This window comes from Falco punctatus (assembly GCF_963210335.1).
Source record: "Falco punctatus genome assembly, chromosome: 14".
Classification (NCBI taxonomy): Eukaryota; Metazoa; Chordata; class Aves; order Falconiformes; family Falconidae; genus Falco; species Falco punctatus.
In genome coordinates this window covers 17,175,841-17,186,689 of record NC_137594.1, presented here as the reverse complement: position 1 = coordinate 17,186,689, position 10,849 = coordinate 17,175,841, and the positions used below count along the sequence as shown (strand labels likewise).

The following is a 10,849-nucleotide window of genomic DNA, read 5'->3' as shown; positions in this document are numbered from 1 at the left end:
GAAACAGCTACCCCCTATACAGCTACCTCAGAGCAACCCTGGCAACACTCTAATTCCATCCAGTAGTGGCTCTTCTCCAAATATTAACATATTGGCAGCAGCAGTTACAACACCGTCCTCAGAAAAAGTGGCTTCAAGTATTGGTGGCTCACAGCTCAACAACCCACCAGTATCAGCATCATCTTCACCAGCTTTTGCAATAAGCAGTTTATTGAGTCCTGCATCTAATCCACTTCTACCTCAGCCCACCCCTAGTAACTCTGTTTTCTCCAGTCCCTTGTCCAATATTGGAACACCTGCAGAGGATTTAAACTCCTTGACTGCCTTGGCACAGCAAAGAAAAAGCAAGCCACCAAATGTAACTGCTTTTGAAGCAAAAAGTAATTCAGATGAGGCATTCTTTAAGCATAAATGCAGGTTCTGTGCTAAAGTGTTTGGGAGTGACAGTGCCTTGCAGATTCATTTACGTTCTCACACTGGCGAGAGGCCATTTAAATGCAACATCTGTGGAAACAGATTCTCCACAAAGGGAAACTTAAAAGTCCACTTTCAGCGTCATAAAGAAAAATACCCTCATATTCAGATGAATCCGTACCCGGTGCCGGAGCATTTGGACAATATTCCTACGAGCACGGGTATTCCTTATGGGATGTCTATACCGCCAGAGAAACCTGTCACGAGCTGGCTGGACAGCAAGCCAGTCCTCTCCACCCTGACGACTTCTGTTGGCCTGCCACTCCCACCAACGATTCCAAGCTTGACCCCATTCATCAAAACTGAGGAGCCTCAGCCGATTCCCATTAGCCATCCTTCTGCTAGCCCTCCCTGCTCTGTCAAGAGTGACTCGGGAACAGCTGATCCCACATCAAAAATTTCCAACGGACTTTCTGATGAGGTAGAGGCTGGTGCTTTGCCTACCTCAAATGGCAAAATGGAAGAAAACCCTCAAAACACAAGCGCTATCACGAACATGAGCAGCTCTGTGAGCTCACCGGCAGCAGACTCGGGCTCCAGTGGTGTCACCACATTTACAAATCCACTGATGCCTCTAATGTCAGAGCAATTTAAAGCAAAGTTTCCATTTGGAGGGCTATTGGATTCAACGCCAGCATCTGAAACATCAAAATTGCAACAGCTGGTAGAAAACATTGACAAAAAGGCAACTGATCCTAACGAGTGTATCATTTGCCACCGAGTTCTCAGTTGCCAGAGTGCACTGAAAATGCATTATCGCACACATACCGGTGAGAGGCCGTTTAAGTGTAAAATCTGTGGCCGTGCTTTCACTACTAAAGGCAACTTAAAGACTCATTACAGCGTCCATCGTGCCATGCCCCCGCTGAGAGTACAACATTCGTGCCCGATCTGCCAGAAAAAATTCACCAATGCTGTTGTGCTACAGCAGCACATCCGAATGCATATGGGAGGGCAGATCCCCAACACCCCAGTGACAGAAAACTATCCTGAGTCAATGGAATCAGATACAGGCTCTTTTGATGATAAGAATTTTGATGATATAGACAACTTCTCAGATGAGAACATGGAAGACTGTCCTGACAGCAGTGTGCCAGATACACCTAAATCTGCGGATGCATCACAAGACAGCTTGTCTTCTTCCCCTCTGCCCCTGGAAATGTCAAGTATTGCTGCTTTGGAAAATCAGATGAAGATGATCAACGCAGGACTTGCTGAACAACTTCAGGCAAGCTTGAAATCAGTCGAAAATGGGTCAGTAGAAGGGGACATTTTGACTAACGATTCATCCTCTGTTGGTGGTGATATGGAAAGCCAAAGTGCTGGAAGCCCTGCTGTCTCAGAGTCTACCTCTTCTATGCAGGCCTTGTCCCCATCCAACAGCACTAACGATTACCACAAGTCACCAAGTATCGAAGAGAAACCAGTAAGAGCTTTACCAAGTGAGTTTGCCAACGGTTTGTCTCCAACCCCTGCTAACAGTGGTGCTTTGGACTTGACATCTAGTAGCACTGATAAAATGATTAAAGAAGAGTCTCTGAGCATGCTCTTTCCTTTCAGAGATAGAGGTAAATTTAAAAACACCGCATGTGACATTTGTGGCAAAACATTTGCTTGTCAGAGTGCCTTGGACATTCATTACAGAAGTCATACCAAAGAGAGACCATTTATTTGCACAGTTTGCAATCGTGGCTTTTCCACAAAGGGTAATTTGAAGCAGCATATGTTGACACATCAGATGCGAGATCTACCATCACAACTTTTTGAGCCCAATTCCAGTATCGGCCCTAATCAGAACTCTTCGGTTATGCCTGCTAATTCGCTGTCATCACTTATAAAGACTGAGGTTAACGGCTTCATGCACAGCTCTCCTCAGGATAGCAAAGAAGTACCCTCTGGTCTAGTTGCTTCAGGACCGCTGTCCTCCTCTGCCACGTCCCCGGTCCTGCTCCCTGCTCTCCCCAGAAGAACCCCCAAACAGCACTACTGCAACACATGTGGGAAAACATTTTCTTCCTCCAGTGCTCTGCAGATCCACGAAAGGACACACACTGGTGAGAAACCTTTTGCCTGCACTATATGCGGAAGAGCATTCACAACAAAAGGCAATCTGAAGGTACTTTCTCCTCTTGCTCTTTTTAGGTTTCATTTTCTCCTTGTTGCTTTTTTATTTTTTTAATTCTTTACGTCTGTTAATGTTGCCAGCAGTGGCGCCTTTGGGTGTTTGTGGTGTGACAAATGGTGTGTTTAGTCAGCTCTGGTAGGCCCGGGTGGCCTCTTGTTGAGTGCTCAGATTGGCAGCCGGTCCGAAGCGTGAGCCGCTTTTGATGCTTAATTACAATTCATGTACCAGCAAAGACTGTCTATGTAGAGTGTGAAACGGAACAGCCAAATGATGGTAAGGAGTATTAATTAACAGAGCAATGTGTTTCGTAACTCACACACCTCTTCAAGAGGTGAAAGGCTCTTGAATGTGCTGTTTTTCATAACTATCATGTAAGATGATGAGTGTTTAAAAAAACTATTAACATAATTCTGGAACTAATGGGCATTACTTTAATTGATTATGTAACTAACATTTCCTACTGATATGTGTTTGAAAAAGCAAATATACTTAAGTTTTAGAACACCAGTTGAGCACTTTACTGTGTACATTTTTCTGTTGACAGAGTATTTCTCTAGAGGTTGCTGCCAGTAATGTGAGATGAATAATTACTTTCAGGCCATTCTGTCTATACGCAAGGCTCTCCGATGAGCAATCAGGAAAGGATACTTTCTGCCTGTCTGAAAAGGACGTTTATAGGGTAAAGGGTGTCAAATACAATACTTACCATTGCAATGAAAGTGGACATAGCAATTCTAGCCCTGAAAGCAGCTATCTGCAATTGACAGAATAACGTGAAGTCATTATAAACTAAATACATGTAATAAAAAAAAAGAGTAACAAGCAATGCAGTGTTCAGCAGGGAAACAGGGTATTCTGGGTAATGGTGATGGGCTAATCCAGAAGAAGTTTATTTATTATTCCAGATGGGAAATGGAGCCCTGCATCCACTACCTTTAGTGCTGTTCATTACGTAACAAGACTGGACATGTTCATGGACTGCTGCCTTCTCTGTGATCGGAATAAGTTTGAAATCCCTGTCGACCTTTATTTTTTGTTTGTTTGTTTCTTCCTTTCTTTCTTTCCAGGTTCACATGGGCACTCACATGTGGAACAGTACTCCTGCAAGACGAGGCAGACGACTTTCCGTAGACGGCCCCATGACATTTCTAGGAGGCAATCCTGCAAAGTTCCCGGAAATGTTTCAGAAGGATTTGGCTGTGCGGTCGGGGAATGGAGACCCCTCCAGCTTCTGGAACCAGTACGCAGCAGCACTCTCCAATGGCTTGGCCATGAAGACCAACGAAATCTCCGTCATCCAGAATGGCGGCATCCCTCCGGCGCCGGGGGGCCTGGGCAATGGTGGCAGCTCTCCCATCAGTGGCTTGACAGGAAGCCTGGAGAAGCTCCAGAATTCAGAACCCAATGCACCTCTAGCTGGTCTGGAGAAAATGGCAAGCAATGAAAATGGGACAAACTTCCGTTTTACACGTTTCGTGGAAGACAACAAAGAAATTGTAACAAATTAGAAAAAACTCCGTAAATAACATTCCTGCAAATAGTACAACCTAGGGTTGTTTTTTTCGAGCTGCAGGCTACAACATTACAAAGACTTTCTTTTGTACCATGTTCTACTTCTAGAGTTCTAAGAGAGCTTATTTATTAGTGATATAACCTTGCTTTGCAAACAAATGCAAGCATTAACTTTGGTCTCCTGTATTTTGAACTAAATACTAATCGACTAGAGTGCTGTAAACTTGCTGTAACATTTATGGCAGTTGCGAGTCTGTTCTGCTAGGTGATCTTGTTCTGGCATTAACTTATTTTCTATATCCAGTTTAACACGAACTCTGGTATTGATGCGATGCCTCAGTGATGCATTAGATCTCTAATAAAAATCTGTATATAAATGTACACTTTGATCCTGCTGGAAATTTTATCAGCAAACACATTGTTTAATTTTTCCAAACAGAATTAAGAAGAGGACTGAGAGAATATAGACTGAACAGTGTGGGTCCTTTACACAGCTCAGTTTTTGATTTTTATTATAAAATTAAAACTGCTTTAATTTTTGTAGGTTTAACATTTTTCGTTTTAAACTGTTATTTGTATTGTGCTTTTTACTTGAGTCGTCTTAAATGTTAATACATTTCTGTACAGTAATAAGCACGCGGATTATTAGAGAAGATACTGAAGTGTTGTTTTGGTAGTTGAAACTGAGACGTAACATTTTGCCTTGTAGGTATATCATTATAGAAAATGTGCTGGACTTTCACAATGCTGCTAAGTATGGCATCTTGAACAACTTCCGTGGACAACTGTAGATGCTCCTGTATATACAATAAGACATCACTTTCATTAAAATGTACATATGTTCCTTACAAGGCCAAGCCCTACTCCTTGACCAAGGGAACAAGTATAGTGTTTGTTTATTTTGTATTAGGTACTGGGGGGGGCGGGGCAGGGGGAACCTTGGACTGTTACATGCACTTTCTCGGAAAGTTGAAAGGAAAAGAGGTCCAGTTTCTTTAACATTTAATACTTACTAACAGCAGAGATACTGTAATTTTACTCGAGTAATCAAATACATTTTTGCAACAGATAAAATTCGCTGTCTCTGTGTTTTTAAAGTGTACCTGTATTTAGTAATCACTTTGTATTATTTAGCCTTTCCCTTGGTTAACATGAACTGTCCAGGTTGTATGTGTGTGTTTATATTTGTAAGTATGGGTATACATATATGTATTGCATATTAATTGCTAGTATATTTTTCATACCCCCTAATAGTGGGAAATTCCTCCTTAACTATTCAACTCCTTCTCCTCATAAAATTGTAGATATTTTGGCATTTTTAATTTCTTTATAAAAAGAAAATGCTGCTAGCAAAGACCTTATTAAGCCTAGGTAAGTTTCCTTTGAAGGAAATAATTTATCACATTTAAGGCTTGATTTGATTCAAATGCTTTATATTTGATATTAATTTTATTCTATGAGATTGTATGTTTGTGGCATGCTTACGCTGCTATATCTGTGTTAAGATGTCCACTTGCAAGCCTCCATATATTATATGGGGTTTATAACTTGATTGTAAAAAAAAAAAAACAAAAAAACAAACCAACAAAAAAACAATTGCTTTGGCCTTGCACATGATTTGGCTTCCCTTATGCACCCGCAATGATCATTAACCTCAATGGGAGTTTGGGGAAACAGAATTCAGCCCAATGTTTTCACCCAGTAGAGTTTTATCTCCTCACATTATTATTTATGAAATATAAATCCATTTGGCTGCTTCAAAAAGCCCAATAGGAATAATCAATTTTATGTTCATGTGAAAGGAAATATATTTTACAGTTCCAAAATTCAGGTATTTTGTGTTATGGGATTTTCTTCAATATCAGCGTGAGGGGAGTTGCTTGCCTTTTGAAACAAGAAGTAATCACTTACTTTGCTCTTCCCCCTAGTAGCTTGAGTTGTAATTTGGGCATCATAGAGGATGCAACACTGCAAAGCTGGGGTGAGAAATACTTTTCTTGAGGATTTTTACCCTTCATATGATTCTGAAACCTTAGTAAAGTATTAACGCTGTAGTCTGAATACCTCTTGGACTTCATGTCTTTAGAACTTTTTCCTGTTCGAATGTGATGATTCATCTGGTACATGATATGCATTTTTGTTAACATGTAAGTTGTATACTAGAGCGAGCTGGCTTGTCAATGTGAATATTTAAGAATTTCAAGTCACCTTTTGGTCTCAGAAAAAGGTAAATTAAACGGATTTTGATGATTTTATCAATGAAATACTAACTAATTCTCCTTTTAAACTGAGTGTAGATTTGTGCAACAGAAAAGCAAGGAAGGGTTAGCAGACCCCAGCGCTCTGGGAGGGCTTCCTTCACGCGGATTGAGTTTCATTAATGGTTTTAACTGCAGCCCTCGGAGTCTCGACTCACGTTAAAGCCAGGCCTCGGGGTGCCGAGCGCCCTCCGCCCCGCCGGGTACCGGGCACAGGGCACCGGCCGGGGCAGTCGGGCCCCGCACCGGCCAGCCGCCCCGGGCACCCGGCTCCCTGGCCGCCTGCCTGCCGCTGGGTAACGTATGCACTTGGCGTTTTTCAGCAAAAAACCAAAAAGTTAGCCGTTTTCTTTCCAGCGCCTTAGCGCCCACCCCGCCCCGCCGCCGGGTGCCCCGTCCCCTCGGGCGCTGCCCGCCGCGCGCCCCGCGAGCGCACCCCTGGGCGCGGGGCCAGGCGGGGGCGGCTCGCGCGCCCCAGCGACCGTTAGGCGCGAGCGCTGGGGGCGGCTGAGGTCGCTTCCCCGCCCCACTGAGGGGGCCGCGTTTCCTCGGCCGAGGTGAGGTGCCCGCCGCGGAGGGCGGCGGACCTGGCTCTCCCCTAGCCTTTGGGGAGAGTTTCCCCGCAGCCGCGGGGAGCCCGCCCGGGGGATGGGGGCTGCGGCGGGCGAGGCTCCCCGGGACACCCTTTCCCGCCGGCCGCCCCCGCCTGATGGCGGCGACTGCGCGCAGCTGGGCGCGGGCTCCCCTCACAAGCCGGCGCGCTGCCCTGCCCCGCGGCGGTGTTGCTGCCGCTGCGCCTCGTGCTTCCCTCGCTGCCGTCTGCCAAGGTGGGTGCTGGGGGGAGGGAACCTTCCCGTGCCCCCCGGTGCGGCGGAGGGTGCCTGCGCTGCCGTCCCCGCGCTGCGGAGCGGCTTTTCGTCCTCTTTCCTCCTGCCGCCCCCGACGGGCGCCGCGGAAGCCGGGGCGCCCCCCGAGGGTGCTGAGGCCGTGCCCCGTGGGGTGCGCGGTCAGCATTGGCTCCGCGCTCCCCGCCCGGTCAGGCGGAGCGCCCGGCGGGCCGGCTGCGAGCTGCCGGGGAAGGGCGGGGAGGCGGGGGGTACACGGGGGCGACGACAATTGGCACTGGAAATACGGAATGTTAAATTTCCCGTTACTTGACGCCGGGCCGTGGGGACCGGGGGAAGTCACCTCTCCCCAGAGCTGGCTGCTGGCGAGCGCACAAAGGTGCCCGCGTCGCCTCGCAGCTGGGCGCCGCGCTACCTCGCCGCAATTACCCGGCGCAGGATTTCCTATTCACAGACACTGAATTCATCCTTATTCAAGAATAGTTTTGGTTTGTGTTTTTTTTTTTTTTTCCTTTACAATTTTGTTTGCGCGGCCGCGTTTTTCTCATTAGCATCCAAGTTTTCTTCCCCTGCTCTCCTCCTCGCCCATCACAATTGTATTATCCATTAAAATAAAGCAGGGGGGTGGTGTGGGGTTTTTTTGTTGTGTGGTGTGTTTTGTTTTTTTTTTTTTTTCTTCTTCCAAGCGCCAGCAGTCGTTCAGCTCGTTCATTTAGTCGGCCCGAGTAGTTTTCTTCACCCAGAAACAGACGTGATTTGTAAAAAACTGGGCTAACAGCGTGCGAAACTTCCCCGCTCGGGCAGTGGGTGAGGCCGGCGCTGCCGCTGCCGCGGGGCGTTTGGCGGCCGCGAACCCCGGGTGTCCCCGAGCTCCGCGGGGAGGCGAGGAGCCAGGCCGAGCCGGGGCCGAACGGGCCGCCTGGCCGCGGGGCAGCCCGACGGGTGGGCGCTTGGCTTTCACGGGGCAAATTGGAAAGATGTTAGCGGGGCAGGCGGAATGAAAAGGGCGTGTGGGGCTTATCAAAAGGACCCGCACCAGCAGAGTGGAGGGAGAGTCAGGGCAGCTCAGCGGATGGGGAGGAATAAGGTTCCTCTGTTGTCGAGGCAGGGGTGAGGAGGAAAGGGGAGCAGCAGGTTGCAGGTATTTCGCGTGCGGCTGACGACCAAATCCCAAGCCCTTTTCTCAGGGAAAAGTCAGGTGAATTTTGGTGTTTCTTCCTAGGCTGGGCTGTGGTTTGAGACTTAGGGACAGGTTGCAAGCCTTCCCTGCTGCAGCCATCAACAAATGTCTCTAACGCTGCTTTGGAAAGAATATTTACTGACCATCAAAATGCAACAGTTGCTGCTTGGTTTGACCTTCTGTTTGGGGCATAATTCTTGCTTTTGAGAGTCCTGAAGTCTCAAGCTACCTGGTTGCATCTTTGCAGGAGGCCAGTTTTACTTGGCAGCAGAAGGTGTGATTTTGTAGCGTGACAGTTCTTTTTTTGCTTCTCCTGCCAGTCAGTCTTCAGTACTTCTCTAGTTTTGTCTCTGATTTTTTTTTTGTTTTTAATCGAAATAACATTTTCCTATTTGGTTTCCTTCTCTCATGAATATGAGTTGACAGAGGTTAAAATAATGTTTTGCAAGTAAGTAGGTACAGTTATTTATACAAGCCGGAAGCAATATGTCTCTTAACTGCTGAGCTGAAATATAAGGACTTAAAGATTTCACATACAATATGGTCTCTTGTATATATACACCAATCTAGACAAGAAGTTAAGGATGAGTAGAGGCTTGAAAGGACAAGAATAAATGGAAAGTATGAAACTTCAACTGAGAACAGAGTTACTGACAGCTACATTTATGTTCAGTTTCCTGATTTGATATTTCTGGTTTTTACACCCAGGTTATAGTTAATATCAGAATGGCTACCCTGAGCCAGTCCGTCACTACTGGCAGTGGCCAAGCAGATGCCTGGAAGGTGACAAGTGCATGATGACTCCTCCTTGGGAAGATCTCCTTGTTCCAGGGATGTGGGATACTGGGAGGCCCAGAACCACATGCGATGGCTGGAGTATTTTACAGGTAAGTCAGGTATAAGCATGGCAGTGACTAAACTTAATTTGCTGGCTCAAATTATATAATGTTTTTGTCCTACTATGAGTCTCTTTCTTTGGTTTCCATTTTATCTTGTGTTTTTCTTTGCTACACATATTTTTGAGTCCGTGGTCTGAATTTCTTAAGAGGCAAAATCTCTCGATACGAGAAGAGGAGCAGTAGAGTGGGAACAAGAGAGCAGGAAAGACATTTTCTTTAGTGCTCAAGTCCATCTAGCGCTGAGGGAGCTGATGAATAACAGACACTCAAGGATTGAAGACATTCTCCACAATGCTCTGCGTGGAGAGTGGGGCCAGTGTCTTGTATGCAGCTGTCTGATCATATGGTATACCTGTGAGAGCTCCTGGAGAGTTGTAGAATAAAGAAGTGACGTCATCTTCCTTTTTATAGCAGTTAACTATTTAACCAAATTGCGGGCTTTTCTTAACTTTCAGAAGTCACTGTCACTTTCAGAAAGCAGTTTAAATGCAGGTTAGATGGGGACCAAAAGCATGTCTGTGCCCATGTTAGACTTTGCCACTAGTGCTAATAAGGAAGGTCCTCACTGGAATGATCAGCCCTGAAACTTCTGGTGTCATTTCATTTCAAAAGTAAGAAGTCTCTCCATGTTAGCAGACATTCACATCATCTGTACAGACAGCTCTCTTGACCAGGGCAGTGCTGAAGTGCAAAGGTCTATTTTCATTATTTAAAGGTCTTAAAAATGCAGCATCACAATGTCAGGTGGGTGTAGCAGAAGCCCTGCAGCACCTGGTATCAGGTGGTGCAACACGAGCACTATTTAGAATTGAATATTGAAAGCAAAAAATGGAGTGGTCTGGCACATTATCACAGATTTACTTACTTTCTTTTCTCCATTTTTTCCATGAAAAATACTTTCAAAGTGGAGCCAGTGAGACTAACCAGATGAATAATGTTAAGATTTTTTTCAAAGCAGTGCCTGTTTTGAAAATGAGTTTCCTTTAGCAGTGAATAATTCTCAATTGCTTTCCTTTCATTGGGATTTTAAAATGTCAGTTAATACAGAGAAGCTAACATTTGTTTCGTATGTACAATAAATAAGAGGATAATCATGTTCAGTGCTAAATGTGCATTCATATGAACTCCTATCTTTTCTTTTGCTAATCCAGAGATTAGCAAATTATATATAAGGAGACAGAGCAGATTTCAAAGGTTTATGTGTCTGCTTGTCTAGGCTGAATACTGAGTCCTCTTGGCAACTTGTGTCAGAGCTGCTGAGAACGAGGCTGTTTGTGATGGTTAGATCACTAGTTAGCTCAGTTGTGGGCGTTCCTTAATACCAGCATAGACCTCTGGTGCTGATACATGTAAACTAATTTAACTCTCTGCTTGAGCTGGCTCAACTTACTTTGTCTTCTAACATGGAAGAATGAGTGCTGCACAGACAATTTCTGTAATGGTGTCGGTGGCAGTTTAAGGTGTTACTGTCTTTCCCTTTCAGTCTGTTTCTGTCCACTGAGATTTCCCCCTCCATATTTGAATGGGTGGAATAGATCACAGAAGCACTCTTTATT

The 10,849-nt window shown here is 45.4% G+C and overlaps 1 protein-coding gene across 28 annotated transcripts in view; it reads left to right on the top strand.

The window, feature by feature from the left end:
- SALL1 (spalt like transcription factor 1) overlaps nucleotides 1-10,136 on the top strand; it is a 156,362-nt gene extending 146,226 nt beyond the window's left edge. For all 28 annotated transcript variants that reach the window (XM_080411265.1, XM_080411269.1, XM_080411256.1 and 25 more), the window contains 2 exons: nucleotides 1-2,590; nucleotides 3,667-10,136. The exon at nucleotides 1-2,590 is cut by the window's left edge and continues 823 nt beyond it. In XM_080411265.1, coding sequence (XP_080267391.1) covers nucleotides 1-2,590; nucleotides 3,667-4,107 — 3,031 coding nt within the window. In that variant the 3' untranslated portion in view covers nucleotides 4,108-10,136. The remainder of the gene's footprint in view (nucleotides 2,591-3,666) is intronic.
- Nucleotides 10,137-10,849: the final 713 nt, after the last annotated feature.